Consider the following 25,463-nt stretch of genomic DNA (forward strand, 5'->3'; position numbering starts at 1 on the left):
AAGATAAAAGAAACATTAACTGAAAGTTTGTACCTTTTGCCCATCTTCACCCAAACTTCCAGTTATAAGATAAATAAGTCCTGGGGATGTAATGTACAGCATGATGACTGTAGTTAACAAGACTGTATTGTATATTTGAAAGCTGCTAAGAAAGTAGATCTCAGAAGTTCTCATCAAAAGGAAAAAAAATTTTTGTAATTATGTGTGATGATGGATGTTAACTAAACTTATTATGATAGTCATTTGTGTGTGTGTGTGTGTGTGTGTGTATAAAACCATTATATTGTACACCTAAAATTAATACAATGCTATATGTCAATTATGTCTCAATTTAAAAAAATATATAAGAAGAGAAACAATGATAAAGAGAAACTATTAAAAGCAGGCATAGAAAAAAAAGATACTACATGCAGAAGCATAAAGATAAGGATAAGATTTCCCATTTAAAATAACACAAGCCAGAGAATACAGAGCAACATTTTTATATTAGTGAATGAAAAACAGTCGATGTAGAATTCTACACTCACGGGAAATATTTTTCAAAAATGAAGGTAAAATAAAGATTTTTTAATATACAAAAGCTTAAAGAATTCATCACCAGCAGTCCTACATGTCAAGAAATGTCAAAGGAAGTCCTTCAGTCACAAGGAAAAATGGTGCCAGATGAAAATCTTGATCTAACAAAGAAATGAAGAACACTAGAAATGGTAACTCTATGGGGTAACATAAAAGAATTTAAAATTTAAATCTCTTCCAAAGATAACTGTTGAAAGCAAAAGTTAACAATGTATTGTCAGATTTACAATGTATACTCAATAAAAATGTATGCAAATAGCACCAAGGCTAAGTTCTTATTTATAATAAGTTTATATATTTACATAAAAATTTATTGTATATATTTGTACTATATATGCTGACATTTATACTATATATTCTTGCAATTATAATATGCCTTTCAGATAAACTGTGATAAGCAAAGGACATAAACAAAAAACCCTAAAGCAATCACTAAAAATACACAGCAAAGATAAACAGCTAATAAGCCAACAAGGAGCTAAGAACAGAGTATTACAATATACTCAATTCAAAAGAAGAGAGAGAAAAAAAGGGAACACAGAACAGACAAGACAGAGAGAAAACGATTAGCAAGATGGTAGATTTACAACAAACTATCAACAGTTGAACCCCCCCATTTAAAAGACAGATAATCTGACCAAACAAAAAAGGAAGACCCAACTATATGCAGCCTACAAGAAATCTACTTTAAATAATAAAGATATAGATAGATTTAAAAAGTAAAAGATAAACCATGTAACACGAACAAAAGATAGTTGGAGTGGTTACATTAATATAAGGCAAAATGAATGTCTTAGTAAAGACTACTACTGGAGATGAAGCTCATTTAATAATGATAAAGGGATCAATTCATTAAGAGGACATCACAATCCTAAACACTGATACACTTTATAATAGAGCTTTAAAGAACATGAAGCAAAAACTGATAAAACTGCAAGGCAAAATAGACAAATCTACAGCTATAGTCAGCGATTTCAACATCCTTCTCTCAATAATTAATAAAACAAGTAGACAAAACTCACTAAGGCTACAGAAGACTTAACCAATTTTGGGGGGTCATTATCTTGACTGTGATGTTTTCATGAGTGTACATGTATGTCAAAACCTATTAATTTGTACATTTTATATATATGCAGGTTTTAAAAAAGTATTAATTATACCTCAATAAAGCTGTTAAAAAACCTCAATGTAAATCAAAGACTTTCTGGAACATTTACAATCACTTAAAATGCAAAGTTAAAAAAAAAAAAGATGGAAGAAAACAAAAGAACCAGAATATCATACCTGGTGAATACTGGAAGTTGGGATTGAATAACCTGGACTCTAATCACAACAAGTAATAGTGTACTGAACATCAAAACAATGAGTTTTATTAGTGTCTGCAGCATAGAAAATGGAATACTACCCTTTCCGCGAAGAAACTGTCCAGCAGTAGTACATAATAATGGCAAAGTATACTAGAAAAGAAAAAAAATGTTTAAGTAACAAATAGCACTTTACTGTAATTTTTCAACAATTATCATACTTTCTAAATGCAAGATTAAATAAAAATTGACCAAAATTATAAAACCAACATGGAGCAAATGGTGGAGCTGATAATGAATAAAACTGAGCCCAATAATCTTATCCAATAATTAATTATACTGTACAGTATTACTGTGTGCTTTCCCAAGTTGCTTAATGGTTTCATTATTGAAACTTCCTTAAAAAACTGAAGGTATAATATAAAATGTTAAGAAATTTTCAGTGGGTATGAAGGCAAAACATGCTTGTTTCTTGCAAATTTTTAGTAATCATAATTGGTAAACAGACCAATTTATATAATAATACATTTAGAAAATAAGTTTATTATAATCTGATTCAAATAGGATAAAAGATAGCAACAAGGAAATTTAGATTTCTCCTTACCCCCTGGGCAATAAATACTTCATACACACAGCAAATTCCCACAACTGTTATTCCCTGCTCTTTACACAGTGTTGCAACAGCCACTAAAAACACTGTCAACGCGATAGGAGTCCACACTGCAATTTAAGAACAGAAAAATATAAAAACACACAAAACAATTTTATAATATCATAAAACGATATTTTAAGTTAGATAACTATTAGACATTACTGAAAAACTTTACTTGTGATTCTATATTCACATTTGTTATTTTCCACTGACATACTTTATATTTTAAAACATATTGAAATGCTGTAATTTTTGCTTTATATATTAAAAAAATCAAGATATATAATTTGAACTAAAAAATTTTTGTGGACAGGAAAATTATCTAACCAAATGCTAACATTTAAAAACAAAGGTAGAGTGGCCAATCTGGAGAAGAGAAACTTACAGGGTTGAGTGTGGTAATTAATGAACTATCAATTTGAAATGAAGATAAATACCTGAAATTATCATAGAGGTACCTATATACTTTATTATATCTGTGAGTAATTAAAAAAAACTTGAAAGTGAAAAATACTGGGCAAACTACAGTACCATTCTTACTAAAAAAAGACTATAAAAACTAAAACATGTTAGCAATAAGCATTTAAATCAATACTATTCTTTAAAAAATTTGTAACAGAATATTCACAAGTTCTATTTAAGTGGAAAACCTACTTCATCAATTTTAAGTAAATGTCTACTACTCAGTAGTAATTTGATTAAAGAACCATGAATTGTGAGAGTAAATCTGGATCTACTACTAACTTGCTTTGTGATTCTGGGCAACTTTTCTGAGCTTTAGTTTTCTTATTGGCAAATATGATTTCTAATTCTTTTCCAGTTTAAGAAATATATGGTACTTTGATTGTGTAACCTCAGTTTTTATTAAGGACATTAATCAAAGTAAACTCAAATAACTAACTTAAATCCAGGTATAAAAAAGAACAGAATTCATGAATCTAATACATTTTTCTTTTGTCACTGGGCTTCATATAGAAACATCTGTTTTTGAAATCATTTTCAATTTTAAAATACTCTATAGAGTAACATTACCGAAAGGAAAAACAACTGAAAAAAAAAAATGAGAACACTATTGGAAATACTAAGTATTGATATAATAGTATTCCTTCCTCAAAAAAGTATCTCATATTCTAGTTAGGCCTAAACCATCAATATTAATGTAACAGATTATATCAAGGGTTGAACTATCCTGCTAAAGTCACCAAGAAATTCACAGAGCAAAGAAATTAGTAGATGATTATTTACAAAACAAGTTGAACCTAAGTTGGACCTTGAAGGATATACAGGACATGAAAGAATTGGGAAAGGGGTATGTATGAATAAAGGAATAGAGGAGGGAATAAGCTTGGCAAATGAATGATACAGATGATACAGAATGGTATGCCTGAATGGGTATGCACAGATTAAAAACTAGTGGGAAACAATGGCCTTGAAAATAGGTATATTAAACAGTTTATATAACCAGTTTAGCATATTTCATTGCATTTCAATCACCTTATGGGATATGAGGGCAGGTGCAATCATACTCATTTTTAAGATGAGGAAAGAATTTTGAAGGTTTAAAAAGAGTCATGCACAATAAGGAGACCATGACTTTAACTTGGTTCTTCTGATACTAAATTCAGAGCTTCTCACTAATTTGTATTTTCACTCCAAGGAAGAGAAATCAAACAGCTGCCTTCCAAGATGCTGGATTCAATGTAAGCAACTAATAGTTCTAATAAAGGCAAACGTTTTGCTGAAACCAGTCACTTCAGTTCTTTGGTGACTAAATTACTTTATGAACATATACACTTTGATTTTTATAATCAGGTCTCTGTGGCTAAAGTTACCATGTGTGATTTTGTCCAAAACAAGTACCCCTGCTAAATAAGTTGACACTGAAAAAAAAAATACATGTATAAGTGTAGAATCAATTTCAATCATCAAAATCTATTCCAATTTCAGAATATGTTTCCAAGCTGACTTTACATGTGTAAAGGTACACACCTTCAGTAATCATGTATTTAAATAGTTATTTTAAGTATTTACTGCATTTGTAGGGGAGAGAGATAACAATAAATAAATATTTTTTGTCAAATGGTGACCTAAGTATTATAGAGAAAAGCAGAAAGTGAAGGGAAATAAAATGGAGGGGGGAAGATGAGTGGTGCTACTGATGACATTTGAGCAGAAACCTAAAGTAATGAAAAATCAAGTGCAAAGGGCCTAAGATGAATGATGCTTGTGAAAAGGGTATGGGACATGAATAACCCAGAATTTGAAGTGATTAAATAATTACAAATTGAAAATCTTTGCATAGGACAAATACCTTAGATAGAATGGAGAATACAAAGATGATGACAAAACTGTGGTCTCAGGAGTGAAATAATGAAATGTGGCGTACAAAATACCATAGCGGAAAAGAGGACAGAGAGAGGTCCTGAGCAAGTTTCAGTATGTTTTCAATTAGAATTTAAAATATATTATATTCATTCACCTAATCATTTCCTCAACAAATATATACTGAACACTCACTGTATACCAGGAACCATCTAGGAAATGGAGATAAGAAAGTGAGAGAAAGTTACCTACTCTAATGAAGGTTATATCCTATTGTAAGAGAACAATAAATGGGTTAAAAAAATTATGTATTTTTAGATTAAAAATGAGTTTTATGAGAAATGTAGGTTAAAGGGATAGAAAGCAACATGATTTGGTTTTTGTTTTGGTCAAGTGGTAAACTAGCATGACCTGTTGATCTGTTAGCCCCTTTCCCCAAAATCAAGCCTAGAAAGATTAAGTGAGAGGAAAATATGGCTTCTAAGATATTAAAAACAAAAAAAGAGAGAAATTCCTGGGCATTGAAGGTTATATTAAACATCATGTATGTTTGCATGGGTGTTTCGAGGGACTACATCTAAAGCAGAGAGTGAGAAGATTTTTTTTAAACGTTTTTCCTAGCCAATCCTGACTGCCCTGGGTAAATCATTATTTGCGCCTTCACTGTAGAAATCTGCAGCTACCGTAGGTTGTGGGTGTTCCAGGGATTAAATGAGAATACTTCCGAAGCCCTGCTGGGATAAGGAGTAAGATTTTTTTTAAAGGTACAAAATGACCAACCACTCTTCAGCAGTCTCTTCCACCCACAGACCTTCCATCTAAATGCAGGGGGGTGGTAGACTGGCCTGTTCTTAACACTGATTCTCTTTAAGAGACTAGAGCAGGTAGTTGGTAGAATGGTAACAATAGTGATCAACAGTGGCCCTGGGGAACCTGGAGATCTCCACCCTGGATTTTAATGAGTCACCAGATGGACAGAGTGGCGCTGGTCTTTCTCTTTATCACTTTCTCACAGTGGTTGATAACTTTCAGAGAACATGTGGCCTGAGCTCACAAGCCAAAATAAGTAGATACCTGAAGGGTACCACAGTTATAAAAGAGAGAGCACAAATATAACAACATACATGACTAATTAAGAATTAACTGAAAAGACTAAGAACTTAAAATAAGTAATTCTAAAGGAAAGATACTGGAGTTATAAAGAATATGAAATCATTAAAAAGGACCAAGTAAAATTATTAAGGATCAAAAATATAATAAAATGAAAGGATATTTTAGTTAGAATGAAGAACTTCTCTAAGAGGGAGACCGTTGAGCTGAGGCCTGATGATGTAAAGAATATAAATGAAACAACTATGTGAAGATCTAAAAGAAGAAAATTCAAGAAAGAGGGTACAACAAGTATAAAGGCCAGTGCTTCACTTGTTTAAGAGTAGCAAGAAGGTCTGCTTGGCTATAGTGAAGTGACTAGGGCAAAAATGCAGGAGACATGTTTAGAGAGATAGGCAGGAGCCTGATCATGGTCTTGAAGTTCACAGTATTTTCTAAGTTTATCATTCATGTTTTGCTTAGGATGGTATTTAAAGATGATATTAGTTTGCAATTCTATATTAGCTACTGAACTACCTCTCACTGCATTACAGGCAACAGGAAAAATAGGGACACCACTTCCTATGAGCCAAGTACTGCTTTAAATCCCTTAACATGCTTAACTCAACTAATCCTTCTCAACAGGTAGGGACTATTATTATCTACATTTTATAAAGAAACTAAAGCACAGAGAGGTTATGTAATCTGACCAACATAGTAAATGGAGCTACTAAATGGTGGACCTGAAATGTGAAACCAGACTCCAGAGTCCATGCTTTGAACCACTATGTTATACTGAACTCAAAACTGTTTTAAGAAGGCATTGTGCATATAGCATCAAGAGGGAAACCTACTCATATTACAAATCTAAGAAGCTGTTTAACTAAATTGCTTCTCTCTTGAAACTTTGTTTTCATACATACAAAATTAAGCTCCTTATCATCAGTGCCTTGGGTTTATAGTGAGAAAATTCTCCAACAACACAGAAAAAAAACTCAGCATTAAATTTTAAGATTAACCAAGTACAGGTTAAGGTCATAATGCGCTTCACAGTATGTGCCCTTTCATGCACATTGGGCCCACACTCTTAATAAATCATTTTATTGCCTGGAATTTGTTTTCTGACATCATTAGCGCTAATGGGTTAATGTATACAAAGCATTTTCCAGGGTGGGCTACATGGAGGGGACTCATTAAATAGCTGAACTATGATCAACACATAATAAAAGTTATACTCTAACAGGCTTTTAACTTTGCCTAAACAATACAATTCATAGCCTTCACATGTGTTACCTATATAAAGACAACTGGAGTATTGGTACTTCATCATTTACAGGTAACAGCAAATGGAACTAAGAATGATCCTAAAACTCTTATATTCTAGGGAAATTTTTAAAAATTAGATCAAATAGAAACTGTTAGTCATGATAAAATATAAACTACAAACAGTAATTTTTAATATTGACAATGTCACATACTTTTCTTATGTCCATAGATGCTAAAGTACAATAGCATGATATATAAAGATAAATACCAAAAATGGCATATGTTTTATAAGAACCACTTGAAGTAAACAGAAATTACTTGATCGAGTTTTATAGCTAAAGTAAAAAGTTAAATGTTAGACATTTACCTATGGAATTATCTGGTCCTTTTGATTTGGTATATGACAAAAATGCAGCTAGAAAAAAGATAGATGACAAAAGTTCTGCTCTTCCTACAACACCTGTTACCTAGAAAGGGAAGGAGAGGGGTTCATATTAATAAAAAGCATCTTGAAAATTTAACTATAATTGCAACAGCAGTTGAATTAGAAATTAAACTGCCATAACTTTTCAAGTGCACATTTCTGTTTTTTAAGCATTCTTTGAGTGCCCTCATGTGGTGAATTTGTATGTCTTCTATAAAAGTAAATTTATCAGTGACTGTAACAGTTCTTTTATTATTCTGGAGTAATTATAGACTCAGAGGAAGTCGCAAAAATAGTATAGAGAAGTCCTGTTTACCCTTTACCCAGCTTCCTCTAATGGTAACATCTTACACAATTATAGTACACTATCTAGATGTAGTTCTTACATGTTTTCTTAAAATACAAGTGTTCTTAAAATACAAAAATATAATAAACTCAATACATTATAGCTCACAAATAAACCTGCAAACTAAAATTTAAAAAGACAATAAACTTTAAAACATCCTTTTAAATTCAAAAAATTTAAATATAAAGCCCCCAAATCCCTTTAAAGTATTCTGAACTCACTATAAAACTTAAAGCAACCTATTATTTTTGTAGCTGTATAGAAAATTGTTCAGCTAGACACCAAAAGTTTCAAGATACTGGGAGAGACGCACAACTCCCCTCCAACACACACACACACACACACACACACACACACACACACACACACACACACACACACACACACACACACAGACACAGACACAGACACAGACACACATACCCCGGCAGAGTTTAAGCATACAGACTCTTGTTTAAAATTGAAAGCTTGTAACAAAGCAACTGAATAGAGTCCTCTTTGCTCTGCTGAGAGGCAATTCCGGAGTCTCAAGATTACCAAGAAAAATACAGTTATAGTTTGTGAATGTGCTGGTGATGAGCATATTGGCAATAGTAGAGACAGCTCACAATTTTTAAACACATGGCAATAGACAATAAGAAATTACTGAGCATCATCTGTTACGATATCTGTCCATGTCTGCATGTATTTTGATAAATTTTCATCCCTTACATAAGTTTCTCTTATTATTTTCTGTCCTTTGAAACAAAAAAAATGCCAAGTTGACAAATATTTAAAATCTTTATTCATATAAAAATTAGCAAAGAAAATTACTGTATTCATTTATATTTTACATCACTAAAGTTGAGTGATTTACATCTTATGTTCTTGAATAAATGTTTGTTTCAAAATTTGTTTTAAAAAATTTTACATAGTAGGAAAGTTAGACTCTACACTAATAAGTTAAGACACTGTACCAATAGGAGTCTTCAAATACTTGGATTAAAGTCATGGTTAATTTTTTTTTTCCTTAAAAATATATACCATTATAGACACGTACAGGAATAATGCAAAAAACATCAATTTATAGTTTTACTTACTGCTTCTGTGTGTATTGGGTGCACTGCAAAAAGTAAAGAAGCAATCACACTACTCCGGTTATCCAGAAAGAGTTTGCAGACTTTAAGAAATATCACACTAACCACAGCATGAAAAATCATATTTAGGAGATGATATGACATAGGTTTCAGTTCACTAAACAAATAATTTAAGCGAAACGTCAATACTGTTAAGGGACGGTAAGACTTGTGGCTTCTCTCCTAAAAGGAAAAAAGAACCATCAATCATTGATTATTAAAGTATCTCGGTCCTTCTGGGTACATAAACTAATCACTGCTTTTACTACATTTGGCTGAGAAATAACAGTAAAATAATGAAATGCCCCAAGAATAATACAAACATAAAAGATAGCTCTATGTGGGTTTTTTTTGTGTTTTCCTATTTCCTTTGTACAAAAACAAGGCAATTTCATCTCTGATATATAGTAGTCAAAGAATTAACAGTAAAAGAAGACCTAACTACTAATTCCTCTTCAATACACAAATTTAAAAAAGTAGGACAATAGTGATATTAATCAAGTTGTAGCATAGGATTTCTCTCCAAAACCAGCTACCCAAACTATTACCAATACAAGCATTCATGTAACTGCTGGCTAGATCTTCAAAAGAAAACATAAGAACAGAATGCTTACCCAGTGCAGTTTAAACAATGATGACTCAAAAAGGTACTGTCTAGTTGTCTTTTGAAACGACACCTCCATAATGTATAAACCTGAATATATTAAACCAAACATACTACACAGAGAGTAATACAAGAGCAAAAACTTTCTTAGAGAATAGATACCTTTGTTATTGCAGTCTCTATTGGCAATAAATCAAATTCTATGTGAGGTACTGAATTTCTTTATAAACTAAAAGTTATATTTAACAAGAAATATTTTTACTCTAAGACAAAATCAAACCAGATTTAAGAATCAAACACACAAGTTAAAAAGATATAAAATATTATCCTATTTATTTTTTGTAATTTTTCTTTAAGATGTTGGGGGTAGGAGTTTATTAATTAATTAATTAATTTTTGCTGTGTTGGGTCTTCGTTTCTGTGCGAGGGCTTTCTCTAGTTGTGGCAAGCAGGGGCCACTCTTCATCACGGTGTGCGGGCCTATCACTATTGCAGCCTCTCTTGTTGCAGAGCACAGGCTCCAGACGCGCAGGCTCAGTAGTTGTGGCTCACAGGCCTAGTTGCTCTGCAGCATGTGGGATCCTCCCAGACCAGGGCTCGAAGCTGTGTCCCCTGCATTAGCAGGCAGATTCTCAACCACTGCGCCACCAGGGAAGCCCTATTCTTGTAATTTTTTATAAAGGCATCCACACTCACCTTCTTTGCTCTCCTACCTCTTACCATATTTTGCTGTAACTCTGGTATATAGCTATAGACTTAAGCCTGCTCATCCCCAATAGGGAACATTAGGAAGCACAAGAAACAAACAGTTCCCATTCTGAAATTAAAAGCATTGTAATAACTCTGTCTGTATTCACTATACACAACATGAGTGCTATCTACCTAGAATGCATTTTCCTGCTTGGCTAATTCCTGTACATCCTTCGAATTTCACCCCAAGCATACAAAATTGTTTTTAAAGGCAATGTATTGAACTGAAATGACTTGTAACAGAAAGCAGAAAAATGTTGTAGAAACCTTTTGGTTTCAAACCTTTCAGGTCAAAATCTAATGACATGATTAAAATCAAAATAGATATTAGCATAAATTGGGGGAATGGACATATTTCTAAGAGTCTCTGGGGATAAAGGGTATGGGTAGAGGGGAATAAATTATCTAGAATATATGTTATAATAGTACCATATTTTCCCCTTGTTATCAAAAGACTTATTTCTTCTAAAGGCTAGAATTCGGTGAGAATAGGAAAGGTTGCAGGAAAATAAATAATCTGCTTATTTAATAAGAAAAAATATTTGTTTGTGACGAGAGGAATGAAAGATTCCATACCCCTCCTTGAGAAGCTTCCAGATTTGGAGAATGCAGAAAGGGGCCAAGAATGACAAATGACAAAAAGTGTTATATGTTATGTTATGTTTATATGTTATGTTAAGTTGTTAGCACATAACAACTATGTGCTATGTACTACAGACAGATTAATTAATCCTCAAGGTATTATTCTTTTATAGATCAGGAAAATGCCTCAGTCATCTAAAAGCTGTGTTCCCACCTATTTCACACAGCTTTTACATGATAGAACTAAAATTAGAATCTATCTATATGATCCCAAGCTAACAAAGATTTAATCCAGTGACCTTCAAAATAAAGTTACTGGCAAAGTAAAAATATCTCCATAAACATGAACTAAACTTTTGGGTTCTCAATATAAAATCAAATTAAATATTAGGTAGGAGATATGGCACAAATTAAAATTTTTAATAAATCATTTTTTCTGCAGAAAAGTAGGCAATATGTATACTTAGCATTTTTACCCTTAAAGTCTTATCTATTTATATTGAAGTTACATATATTTTTAAATGGTTAAATACCACAAGCAGTCATCTCTTCTGCCTGACTCATAAGAGAGAAAAAAGAGAAATAAATTCAGTTAGATTTGTGTTACGCCTACTGTTCTAACACATTTGGTTTTTACACATATATATTATTTTTAAAGAGATTAAGCCAAGGTACACAACCAAGGAAAGAATCAAGTACTATAAAAAATATGATCACATTTTCAACTTCCTATCTAATTTATTACAAACATGTCTCGTACAAAATTTTTGAGGAAAAAAATCCATAATTACTATGATGATGGCAATGCAATGTTGATAAAAAATTAGGAGTACTAAACTACCGGAATAATTTAAAATCTGAGATACATATAAGTAATATATACTTACTTCAGACATAGGGGTTCCCCAGAAATCATTCTGAAATAAAGTTTTTAAAGGTGTAGATGGATGCAGGTCTTTATTATCCAGTATTGCTGACACATCATCAAAAACAAAACCACAAAAGAGGCTGTTCCAATAGCAAGCAGCAACTACGCCTATTATTAAGGTTACTTCTTTTAGGTTAATATCAGCCATCTTTTCCACAAGCACTTGTGGACAAAATCTGGAAGGGAAAATCATGAAGATAAAATGAAATAAGCAACATTTTTTTCTCTAATAAGTATAGTTTTAATAGAAGAATAAGCAAAATAAAGATAGAATGCTAATTCTCACAGAGAATTAATTCTTTAAAGCTCAGTTCAAATTCCACCCACTTAAGGAGTATTAGCTGACCACCTCTCCATATTCCTAACCTAAGACAGAATTAATTGCTCTTTCATATGTGTTTTCATACCTCTAATACAGCCTTTTATCACATCACTCAATCTTTAAACCTATCTCTTTAGCTAACTAGATAGTGAACTCCTTATCAACTGTCACAGGTCAGGTCACCTGGGAAACAAATATATATAAGATATCTAAAAAAAAACCTGGCATGATGTGCTCCAGCAGTATCTAAATGAATCCTTGTGGGAAAACAAATACATACTTAAAAAGACACTGATCATGGGTTTTCTGAAATGTAAATAAAGCTGTTTAAGTACCTTATGACTATAAAGATCAACTATTACCTAAATCAGGAGTCCAAACTTGTAGCCTGAAGCCCTGTTCAGCTTGATCAAAAGCCTTTTAAAAATATTTGTCTTGCATGCCTTTATGCTAACTGTATACTAGCCAGTTTAACTACTGTTCCTTTATCTTTTACTGGATTGAGTTATTTGATGGACTTATCTTATCTGCTTGGCCCCTGGGGCATAGGAGTAGTTTATGAAACAGATATAAACTATGGTTTTTCTTCTTCCCATTGCAACAAAAGCTTTTAATCTAGAGACAGGTCTTCATACATGACAATTCATAACTAAGTCATTGCTGTAGAAAAGATTCAGTGAGGGAATGTTTATAGAGTAAAAAGAATTATATGAACTGGAGGATACTGGTGAATCAACCCTACTATAAAAATAAGGTTTGAAGGTATACTCTAAAAAAACAAGCTGATGAGATACTTTTCTAGCTTGAGTAGTGTCATTAGTATCACTTTAGTGTTATCACTTGTGGAGGGAAGAATAATGGTCCCCCAAATATGTAAATCATCTGAACCTGTGAATATGTTACCTTACAGAGCAAAAGAAACTTTATAGGTGTGATTAAATTGAGGATTTTGAGATAAGGAAATTATCCTAGATTTTCTTGGGTGGGCCAATTCAATCATAAGAGACCTCACAAATGAATGAGGGAAGCAGGAGACTTGAAAAAGCAGAGGTCAGAGTGATATGATGGCTGCCTGTGGGCCACAAGCTAAGGATTGACAGCAGCCTCTAGAAGCTGGAAAAGACAAAGAAATACATTCTTCATTAGAGCTTCTAAAAGGACCACAGCCCTACTGACATCTCAATTTTAGTCTAGTGAGATCCATTTTGGACTTCTGACTTCCAGAACTGTAAAATAATAAATTTGCTATTTTAAGCTACTACATTTGTGTTAATTTGTTATAGGAGCAATAGGAAATTAATATATCACTCACAGAGCCAGAAGATCTGGAACCAGAGATATATCTGCAGGAATTCTTGTCAGATCAGAGAAGAATAAGGTAGAGACCTTAAACAAGATACGAGCTGTATAAGTATATATATATATATATATATATATATATATACATAAACACCTATGGGAAGGTATTGAAGTTTCTTTAGAATGAGACAGAAAAATTTCAGAATACATTAGACTTTTAAAAGAAATGTTAAACTGAAACCAACAAATCAGAAAGGAAATTAGCTGTTCCTTTTGAAGAAGTCTGGTTTTCAATTAACAGAAAAATTACCTAAGAGTTTATCTTGAATCCAGAAGAAATTTAGCATCTCTAAATGGTATGGTCTTGTACACATTATTATCAAAAAAAAAGTTGATGGTGTGTGTTTAAAGATTGGAGAGATCTGGCTCAACTTCTCAACCACAGTAAAATGACAGTCAATATTTTTTTAAAAAAGGAAGGCTATAAATTCACAAGGATAAAGACAATTGGAGAGGAAACCACAGCACATTTTGGAAGCTGGAAAGGTAAAATGTTTAATAAGTGACTCAATAGAGATCAAGAAAGTGAATCCTTACCTGAAGGGGGAAAAGCTAAAAAGTTTTCTGCACTCCTGCCGGCATCATCTCAAAAACTGATGCCAAGGATCTCAGGAAGTAGGGCTAGGAACAGATGGACCTCCCAGGTGGGGCAGTGGCTAAGAATCTGCCTGCCAATGCAGGGGACATGGGTTTGATCCCTGTTCTGGGAAGATCCCACATGCCACGGAGCAACTAAGCCTATGTGCCACAACTACTGAGCCCTTGTGCTGCAAATACTGAAGCCGGCATGCCTAGAGTCCATGATCCACAAGAGAAGCCACCACAATGAGAAGCCCGTGCACTGCAATGAAGAGTAACCCTCGATACCCTTCTTAGTATAGTTTTAGACCCTCCAGCTATCTTCTACCAATTGAAAACAGAATCTTATAAAATTTTACAACACTGGAAACAAAGAGAGGGTACTAAAAGCTTCCAGAAAGAAATAATGCAGGTTCCATACCAAAGGTTACGAATCCAAATAAATCACTTTTTTTTTTTTACCAACAACGTTAGAAGCTGGCGGGGGTGGGGGGGGTGGGGGGGTGAAATTCAGAAAACAAAAAGGGAATAATGCTTCAAATTTCTGATGGATAATAATTTCCACCTTAAAATTCTATATTAATAAACCCAAATTTGCCAAGTAGAAAGTAGAATAAAAATACTTTAAAACATTCAAGGTCTCAAAAATGTACCTCTAATGTTTTTCTTCTCAGGAAACTAATAGAAGAGATACCCCAATAACATGAGGAAGTATACTAAGAAACATAAAGATAGGGAAATCAGGAGATAAAGGATGCTACACAGAACTATAGCCATGCAAGCAGGTCTACTACCCAGGCAACAATGAGATAGGTCAGCACATTCCTGAATGACAGTCCCAAGAGGATATAACTGACAGAACACGTGATGTGTTTAAACACAGCATAAAGAACTATTTTCCCTTTAAACTGTGTGTGTGTAATTGTAATTCAGAAAAACAAAACAAGTCAGGATATCCACCATCGGGTAGTGAAAATCAAGTCTTGTGTATGGGGTCAGAAACCTCTCAGGTTGGGGTGACAAACTACTGTTTGGTTAAATGTTCTCACAAAAAGAAACTTTAAAATTAATAGAGGAAAAATAAGTAAATTAAAACTATGGTTTTAATACTTTGAAATTATATTTGGGAATAAGATATATTTGATTTTTAGAGTACTTATAATGTTTAAGAGTATTTACATAGGGCAGACAGCAGAAGCAAGAAGAACTACAATCCTGCAGCCTGTGGAACAAAAACCACATTCACAGAGAGACAGACAAGATGAAAAGGCAGAGGGCTATGTACCAGATGAATGAACAAGATAAAACCCCAGAAAAACAACTAAATGAAAAGGAGATAGGCAACCTTCCGGAAAAAGAATTCAGAATAATGATAGTGAAGAGGATCCAGGACCTCGGAAAAAGAATGGAAGCAAAGATTGAGAAGATGCAAGAAATGTTTCACAAAGGACTAGAAGAAATAAAGAACAAACAAACAGAGATGAACAATACAATAACTGAAGTGAAAAATGCACTAGAAGGAATCAAAAGCAGAATAACTGAGGCAGAAGAACAGATAAGTGACCTGGAAGACAGAATGGTGGAATTCACTGCTGCAGAACAGAATAAAGAAAAAGGAATGAAAAGAAATGAAGACAGCCTAAGAGACCTCTGGGACATTAAACGCAACAACATTCTCATTATAGGGGTCCCAGAAGGAGAAGAGAGAGAGAAGGGACCTGAGAAAATATTTGAAGAGATTATAGCAGAAGACTTCCCTAACATGGGAAAGGAAATAGCCACCCAAGTCCAGGAAGCACAGAGAGTCCCAAACAGGATAAACACAAGGAGAAACACACCAAGACACATAGTAATCAAATTGGCAAAAATTAAAGACAAAGAAAAATTATTGAAAGCACCAAGGGAAAAATGATAAATAACATACAAGGGAACTCCCATTAAGGTTAACAGATGATTTCTCAGCAGAAACTTGACAAGCCAGAAGGGAGTGGCATGATATACTTAAAGTGATGAAAGGGGAGTACCTACAACCAAGATTACTCTACCCAGCAAGGATCCCATTCAGATTCAATGGGGAAATCAAAAGCTTTACAGACAAGCAAAAGCTAAGAGAATTCAGCACCACCAAACCAGCTCTACAACAAATGCTAAAGGAACTTCTCTAAGTGGAAAACACAAGAGAAGAAAAGGACCAACAAAAACAAACCCCCCAAAATTAAGAAAATGGTAATAGGAACATACATATCGATAATTACCTTAATGTGAATGGAGTAAATGCTCCAACCAAAAGACACAGGTTTGCTGAATAGATACAAAAACAAGACCCATATACATGCTGTCTACAAGAGACCCACTTCAGACCTAGGGACACATACAGACTGAAAGTGAGGGGATGGAAAAAGATATTCCATGCTAATGGAAATCCAAAGAAAGCTGGAGTAGCAATACTCATATCAGATAAAATAGACTTTAAAATAAAGAATGTTACAAGAGACAAGGAAGGACACTACGTAATGATCAAGGGATCAATCCAAGAAGAACATTTAACAACTAGAAATATATATGCACCCAACATAGGAGCACCTCAATACATAAGGCAACAGCTAACAGCTATAAAAGAGGAAATCGACAGTAACACAGTAATAGTGGGGGACTTTAACACCTCACTTACACCAATGGACAGATCAGCCAAAATGAAAATAAATAAGGAAACACAAGCTTTAAATGACACAATAGACCAGACAGATTTAATATTTATAGGACATTCCATCCCAAAACAGCAGATTACACTTTCTTCTCAAGTGCGCATGGAACATTCTCCAGGATAGATCACATCTTGGGTCACAAATCAAGCCTCAGTAAATTTAAGAAAATTGAAATCATACCAAGCATCTTTTCTGACCACAACTCTATGAGATTAGAAATGAATTACAGGGAAGAAAACGTAAAAAACACAAACATATGGAGGCTAAACAATACACTACTTAATAATGAAGTGATCACTGAAGAAATCAAAGAGGAAATCAAAAAATATCTAGAGACAAATGACAATGAAAACACGACGATCCAAAATCTATGGGATGCAACAAAAGCAGTTATAAGAGGGAAGTTTATAGCTATACAAGCCTACCTCAAGGAACAAGAAAAATCTCAAATAAACAATCTAACCTTACACCTAAAGGAACTAGAGAAAGAAGAACAAACAAAACCCAAAGTTAGTAGAAGGAAAGAAATCATAAAGACCAGAGCAGAAATCAATGAAATAGAAACAAAGAAAACAATGGCAAAGATCAATAAAACTAAAAGCTGGTTTTTTGAGAAGATAAACAAAACTGATAAACCATTAGCCAGACTCATCAAGAAAAAGAGGGAAAGGACTCAAATCAATAAAATTAGAAATGAAAAAGGAGAAGTTACAACAGACATTGCAGAAATACAAAGCATCCTAAGAGATTACTACAAGCAACTCCATGCCAATAAAATGGACAACCTTGAAGAAACAGACAAATTCTTAGAAAGGTATAACCTTCCAAGACTGAACCAGGAAGAAATAGAAAATATGAACAGACCAATCACAAGTAATGAAATGGAAACTGTGATTAAAAATCTTCCAACAAACAAAAGTCCAGGACCAGATGGCTTCACAGGTGAATTCTATCAAACATTTAGAGAAGAGCTAACATCCATCCTTCTCAAACTCTTCCAAAAATTGCAGAGGAAGGAAAACTCCCAAACTCATTCTATGAGGCCACCATCACCCTGATACCAAAACCAGAAAAAAGATACTACAAAAAAAGAAAATTACAGACCAATATCACTGATGAATATAGATGCAAAAATCCTCAACAAAATACTAGCAAACAGAATCTAACAACACATTAAAAGGATCATACACCATGATCAAGTGGGATTTATCCCAGAGATGCAAGGATTCTTCAATATATGTAAATCAATCAATGTGATACACCATATTAACAAACTGAAGAAGAAAAACCGTATGATCATCTCAATAGATGCAGAAAAAGTTTTTGACAAAATTCAACACCCATTTATGATAAATACTCTCCAGAAAGTGAGCATAGAGGGAACCTACTTCAACATAATAAAGGCCATATATGACAAACCCACAGCAAACATTATTCTCGATGGTGAAAAACTGAAAGCATTTCCTCTAAGATCAGAAACAAGACAAGGATGTCCATTCTTGCCACTGTTATTCAACATAGTTTTGGAAGTCCTAGCCACGGCAATCAGAGAAGAAAAAGTAATAAAAGGAAAAAAAAAAGAGTAATAAACATACACTCGAGATTCTGATATATTAGCTTCAAAACTGTAATTTTAAATACAACGTTATATAATAATATATATAACATACATAATATTAAATTATTGACCATGCTATTTTTGGATTTAAGACTTTTAGTTGAAAAATATTAAGAATTTAGACAAGTTTACAAATAAATACTGAAATTTTTATAAGACCTTGGGAATTGCTACGGCTTTAAGTTTAGTTTACTAGCTTTATAAAAGTTGTTTGAGAAAGTCTTGCTTGTTAAGTTAGGCATCTGAAGTCCTCAAATAAAAATGAATATACTAAAACTATAAATGCAGTTTTAAATTCAGGCAACTTAATTAGGTTTTAAATGTAGCTGATTAAGGGTATTCAGTCCTTTCAATCATTATTTATTTGTTATACGTTGAAAAGGGGTATGTTACTTTATAAACAGAATAAGATTTGTAGGTTGAATTTAAAGGCTTAAAGAACACAAGGTTATAAAATGTTACTTAAAGAAACTTGGACTGATCTCATGATTTCTAAATACAATTAAGTAATAAAAAGTTATGCAGTCACTTTAAGCTGCAAAGCAAATTCATTCAGTAATTGAAATACTCAACTCCAAGATAATAATCAAGACCCTGAACTTGATTTAACTTTTGGGCACTGTCCTCTGCTCTAGGCTTGGGATCACTGTGTAGGAGAAGCGTGTTGTTATGGAATGAGGATACAGTTTATTCTTCTCTTTCTTTACCTACATTCTTGTTAAACATAACAAGACGCCACCAGGGAAGCCCCCTGAAGGTATTTTGTAGATGTGGTTAACACCTATAGCCTGATGATTTTACGTAAAGGAGATTATACTCCATAATGTGGATGGAACTCATCCAATCAGTTGAATCACCTTAAAAGCAAAATTGAAGTTTCCCTGAGAAGAAACTCTACCTCATGACTGCATTATCAGGTCCTGCTGAAGAGTTTCTAGCCTGCCAGCCTACTCTACGGATTTTGGATTCACCAGTTCCAAAATCCTCTAAGTCCATCCTTTCATATAAATGTCTTGATTTGATATATATTTGATATATGCTTAGTTATCTGGTTTGATTAAAGCTGGATATCTAAAGGGTGGGGGGGGAGTCTCAGCTTGGAAAGCTAGCCTCTGCTACTTGTGGTCATATCCTTCAACAGGTAGCCTAAACTTCTTTAAATGGTGTCCTCAGGAGAGCTGGAGGGCAAATCCCAACGGACAAGCACTTTTCAAGTCTCTGCTTACTGCATAATTTTTACTATCAATCAAGCAAGGTAAACCCAGAAGCGATGTGGGAGAGGTTATAAAGAGTCAAGACAGGGCTTCCCTGGTGGCGCAGTGGTTGAGAGTCCGCCTGCCGACGCAGGGGACACAGACTCGTGCCCCGGTCTGGGAAGATCCCACATGCCGTGGAGCGGCTGGGCCTGTGAGCCATGGCCGCTGAGCCTGCGCATCCGGAGCCTGTGCTCCGCAATGTCAAAGGATGTCACTATATATGTGCAAAGAATCCAAACGCAATTGAAGACCACTCATGAGCACATTACAGGCATACAAAACAATATAATTCCTTCAACAAAATTGTACTGAATGCTCACTTTTCCTAATACTCCCACAGTACAATTATGGAAAAAACAAGCCTAGAGGAAAAGTTTATATGAAATCTGGGAATATTTAGTCTGGAAAGGATAGTCTTCTCAGCTCAATAATTTCATGATTATATCTTTTTCAATAAGTAAAACTTTGGCTTGCATAGTTTGCAAAGTCTGTATTCACAATGACTCCTACTAATCTTTCCAGTCTCCTCATGTTGGGAGAAGACAAGTGTTTGCTTGCTGCACACTGATTCCTCTCCACAAGAACAAGGCAAAACAAAACACTTTCTGTACACAGTGGAGACTAAATTTCTCATGGCCATGCTTTATGTTAGAAGCTAGAAAAGTAAGCTACCATTCATTTTCTTGATAAGACAGCATAAAAGGAATGGAGATTAACATTTGGAATATAGGTTGATCGGTACATAGAACAGAGGTAGCAATTATAAAAGGCAAGTCTTTTTTTTTTTTAACCTCTTTACTGGAGTATTATTGCTTTACAATGGTGTGTTAGTTTCTGCTGTATCACAAAGTGAATCAGCTACTCGTATACATATATCCCCATATCCCCTCCTGTTGCATCTCCCTCCCACCCTCCATATCCCACCCCTCCAGGTGGTCACAAAGCACCAAGCTGATCTCCCTGTGCCATGCAGCTGCTTCCCACTAGCTATCTATTTTACATTTGGTAGTGTATATATGTCCATGACACTCTCTCACTTCGTCCCAGCTTACCCTTCCCCCTCCCCGTGTCCTCAAGTCCATCCTCTACATCTGCATCTTTATTCCTGTCCTGCCCCTAGGTTCTTCAGAACCATTTTTTTTTTTTAAGATTCCATATATATGTTAGCATACAGTGTGTTTTCTCTTTCTGACTTACTTTACTCTGTATGACAGACTCTAGGTCCATCCACCTCACTACAAATAACTCAATTTTGTTTCTTTTTATGGCTGAGCAATATTCCATTGTATATATGGGCCACACCTTCTTTATCCATTCATCTGTCGATGGACACTTAGGTTGCTTCCAGTCCTGGCTATTGTAAATAGTGCTGCAATGAACATTGTGGTACATTACTCTGTTTGAATTATGCTTTTCTCTGGGTATATGCCCTGTAGTGGGATTGCTGGGTGGGATGGTAGTTCTATTTTTAGCTTTTTAAGGAACCTCCATACTGTTCTCCTGGCAGCTGTATCAATTTACATTCCTACCAACAGTGTAAGAGGGTTCCCTTTTCTCCACACCCTCTCCAGCATTTATTGTTTGTAGACTTTTAAAAAGCAAGTCTTTCTTGTGAAGTGATTTTGGTCAGATAATACTGCTCATAAAACAACAGAGATGAAAGAAGGCAGATTCAGGCAAGCGTTCCTGTAGTAAAGCCATTTATAAAATTGTCAGATAACTTCCCTTGGTGAAAACTGAATGATTCAGAAAACTTCATGAAAAATAATAGTGGGTTTTAGTGATTTTCTCAAAACTATATATAGTGAGCAACTGAACTAGAACTTGAGTTAAATTTCTTAGTTAACAGTTAGATACAAACATATTTTAGTGCATTAGAGCCTAGACCCTAGCTAACTTGTTTCCTACTGCATCCCTGGTGTCTAGCACAGTGTATAAGCCCCAAAATATTGTTAGAATGAGTAAAGTAATAAAATTTAAGCAAGATTTTGGGGCTTCCCTGGTGGCGCAGTGGTTGAGAGTCTGCCTGCCGATGCAGGGGACACGGGTTCGTGCCCCGGTCCGGGAAGATCCCACATGCCGTGGAGCGGCTAGGCCCGTGAGCCATGGCTGCTGAGCCTGCGCGTCCGGAGCCTGTGCTCTGCAACAGGAGAGGCCACAACAGTGAGAGGCCCGCGTACCGCAAAAAAAAAAAAAAAAATTTAAGCAAGATTTTGCACTTAGTCGGGACTGTAATTGAGACCTGGCTTACAACCTTAGCTTCATTAATTATTATGAAATTGCTTAGGTTCTCAGAACCTGTTTTCACTTCAGAAAAATGAATAAAACTTGCCATTACGCCAGGTGCCTTCAGTTCCTGAGAATATAAATGTGAATAAGAAGGTGAAGGAAGTAAGGGTAGAAAAGACCAACACAGACAAAACGAAACGAATAAATAAATAAATAGAAAATAACAGTTGTAATGAATGAAAAAACAAGAAGAAAAATAAGGTGTTGCAATAAAAATAACAGATTACTACTACAAAAATAAATATGCAATTTTAAGCATAGTAAATGACATAATATGTGCTCCAGAAACATTAGCTTTCATCTCTGCCTTCCCTTGCTAAATTATGAATTAAAAACAATGAATGAAAAAAAATAAAAACAAATAAAAACAATGAATGTGGGAATTCCCTGGTGGTCCAGTGATTAGGACTTTGCACACTCAGAGCCAAGGGCGTGGGTTCGATCCCTGGTTGGGGAACTAAGATCCCACAAGCCATGCAGTGTAGTCAAAAAACAAACAAACAAACAAACAAAAAACACTGAACATGAAGAGTATCTAATTCAAATTCTTGAGTAATCAAAGTTACATAATTAGAATATAATGATATTTAATGTAGATTGTAAGACTGAAGAATAAGCACGTTACAAGTACTGGTTCCCAACATGCCTGAGAAGGCAATATAGCAGTTATGAACATATCCTTTAGCCAGAAAGATTCGTGTTCCATCATACTATTTAAGTTTGAGCAGAGTATTTAACCTTTCCAAACTTTGCTTTCTTAACTTAGCTGGAAAATGAGGACAAATTAAGCAGCTATTTCATTGGATTGTTATGAAGATTAAATAATGAAAAAGCTATAGTAATCAAAATAGCTTGCAGCTAGCATAAAAACAAACACGCAGATCAACAGAACAGAATAGGGAGGCCAGAAATAAACAAAGGAACCAAGAATGTACAATGGGGAAAGAATAGTCTCTTTAATATATAGTGTTGGGAAAACTGGAGAACCACATGCAAAAGAATAAACTGAACCCCTATTTTATACCACTCACAAAAATCAACTCAAAATGGATTAAAGAACTGAACGTAAGACCTAAAACCATAAACCTCCTGGTAGTAAACAAGGGGGTAAGCTCCCTGACACTGGTCTTGGCAATGATTTTTTGGATTTGAAACCAAAAGCAAAGGCAACAAAAGCAAAAATAAATAAGTGGGCCTATGTCAAACTAAAAAGCTTCTGCACAAAAAAGGACACCAACAAAATGAAGAGGCAACTTATGGAATGAGGGGAAATATTTGCAAAAATATATATATGAAAGCAGGTTAATATCCAAAATACATAAAGAACTCTTACAACTGAATAGCAAAAAAAAAAAAAAAACTGATTAAAAATGGGCACAGGAACTTCTTCCCAAGAAGACACGTAATGGCCGACAGGTACATGAAAAGGTGCTCACCATCACTAATCATCAGTGAAATGCAAAGCAAAATTACAATGAGATTATCAATTACTTTACACCTGCTAAGAATGGCCATCATCAAAAAGAGATAACAAGCATTGGCAGCAAGGATGTGGAGAAAAGGGAACACCTGTGCACTGTTGGTGGGAACGTAAATTGATGCAGCCATCACAGAAAACAGTATGGGGTTCCTCAAAAAATTAAAAACAGAACTACCATACTTTCCAGCAATTCCACTTCTGGGTATATATCCAAAAAAAACAAAATCACTATTTTAAAGTGTTATTCATTCAGCATTATTTACAACAGCCAACCCATAGAAACAACCTAAGTATAAATCGATGGATGAAAGGATAAAGAAAATGTAGTACATACACACAATGGAATATTATTCAGCCACAAAAAATAAATCTTACCATTTGTAACACCATGACAACACGGATGGACCATGAGGGCATTACGCTAAGTGAAATGCCAGACAAAGAAGGACAAATACTGAGTGATCTCGTTTATATGTGGGATCTAAAAAAACCGAATTCATAGAAACAAACAGATCCATCAACAGGTACAAACTTTCATTTAAAAGATATATAATTCCTGGGGATATATAGTTTAAAAAAACGTTAATGAACAGTGTGTGACATATCATCTTTCAGTAAAGGACTAGACAAAATTATAATTCCTACAAATCTGATGAATGTCTTTAAATGTATCTCACAAAATCAGTATATCTGTTTTTATTTTCTACTGAGCTATTTCTACTGAACGGTTTGGAAAGAAATCTTTTGTTTTCAAAAGTAAACTTCAGGGCTTCCCTGGTGGCACAGTGGTTGAGAGTCCGCCTGCTGATGCAGGGGACACAGGTTCGTGCCCCGGTCCGGGAAGATCCCACATGCCGCGGAGCGGCTGGGCCCGTGAGCCATGGCCGCTGAGCCTGCGCGTCCGGAGCCTGTGCTCCGCAACGGGAGAGGCCACAACAGTGAGAGGTCCGCGTACAGCAAAAAAAAAAAAAAAAAAAAAAAAAAGTAAACTTCAATATCAATTATAGGGAATAAATGCAAGAAAGTGCTTAAAATAAATAAATAAATAAAGATGAGAGGCACTGCTCCAAAGAGTTGAAAATGTCATTTGGTTTTCAAGTCTACATCTTCTTAAGAAAGTTTTCCTAGTGGTGTATCATACTCCAGCACGGCTGAGCAGCCAGATGAGCAAAACTTGCACAAATAAGAGCTGTAAACACCTGAGAAGGCGTTTTCATAGGAAGGCACTCTCCGTCAGCAAACAAGTGACAGCAACAGGGCTGGTGAGTACTGAGGCCCCTTCTCTCTCCACCCCCCGCAGTGGCCTGGGCAAGTTATAACCTCTCCTCTCTAGAACCTTCCCTCTACACCTACTAGCTCCTCAACCTTCAAGTCCTTCAATCCGCGAAGGTAATAGCGCTACAGGTAAGGCGACCAGGGTCAGAAGATGCGGTGTCCCCAATTCCTCACTCGCCGCCAAACCATGATCGCGGCCCCCAGTCCACTATACAGACAGATTCTGATACAGAAGACGGCTAAAACTTTGTCTTCTTACAGAGGGCACCACCCGGAGCGTCGCCGGCAAACGCCCTAGGAGAGGGCGGGGTCTTCCCACCTCTTCAGACTCCGGCCCCAACATTAAGAGCTTCTTTCAGCCGGGATCGCTAACCTCAACTCCTCCCCCACCGCTGGCCGACAGCCCGACCTCACCTGGAAGCGGTTCCACCAGGGAATGGCTTAGAGAAACCTCGGGAAGAGCGGTCCGGCGAGAGACGCCACCGAAGGCACAGTCATGGTCCGCCTCGTTCAGCCGACCAGTGCAGACACGCCTCGGCCGCCGCGCCTCCCGCCTCGAGGCGGTTCCCCCGCACCCCGGTATAGTCGCAGCCTCCCGCACTGCACGCCGGGAACGGCCTAT

The 25,463-nt window shown here is 35.2% G+C and overlaps 1 protein-coding gene across 3 annotated transcripts in view; it reads right to left on the bottom strand.

Annotated features, from left to right (window-relative positions):
* The window catches only part of TMTC3 (transmembrane O-mannosyltransferase targeting cadherins 3), a 302,048-nt gene extending 276,654 nt beyond the window's left edge, over nucleotides 1-25,394 (bottom strand). For all 3 annotated transcript variants that reach the window (XM_060165029.1, XM_060165030.1, XM_060165031.1), the window contains exons 1-6: nucleotides 25,256-25,394; nucleotides 11,918-12,134; nucleotides 9,059-9,277; nucleotides 7,577-7,676; nucleotides 2,485-2,600; nucleotides 1,861-2,033 (exon numbers count right to left, since the gene is read on the bottom strand). In XM_060165029.1, coding sequence (XP_060021012.1) covers nucleotides 1,861-2,033; nucleotides 2,485-2,600; nucleotides 7,577-7,676; nucleotides 9,059-9,277; nucleotides 11,918-12,106 — 797 coding nt within the window. In that variant the 5' untranslated portion in view covers nucleotides 12,107-12,134; nucleotides 25,256-25,394. The remainder of the gene's footprint in view (nucleotides 1-1,860; nucleotides 2,034-2,484; nucleotides 2,601-7,576; nucleotides 7,677-9,058; nucleotides 9,278-11,917; nucleotides 12,135-25,255) is intronic.
* Between the last annotated feature and the right edge of the window lie 69 nt (nucleotides 25,395-25,463).

This window comes from Lagenorhynchus albirostris, chromosome 11, assembly GCF_949774975.1.
Source record: "Lagenorhynchus albirostris chromosome 11, mLagAlb1.1, whole genome shotgun sequence".
In the NCBI taxonomy this organism is placed as follows: domain Eukaryota; kingdom Metazoa; phylum Chordata; class Mammalia; order Artiodactyla; family Delphinidae; genus Lagenorhynchus; species Lagenorhynchus albirostris.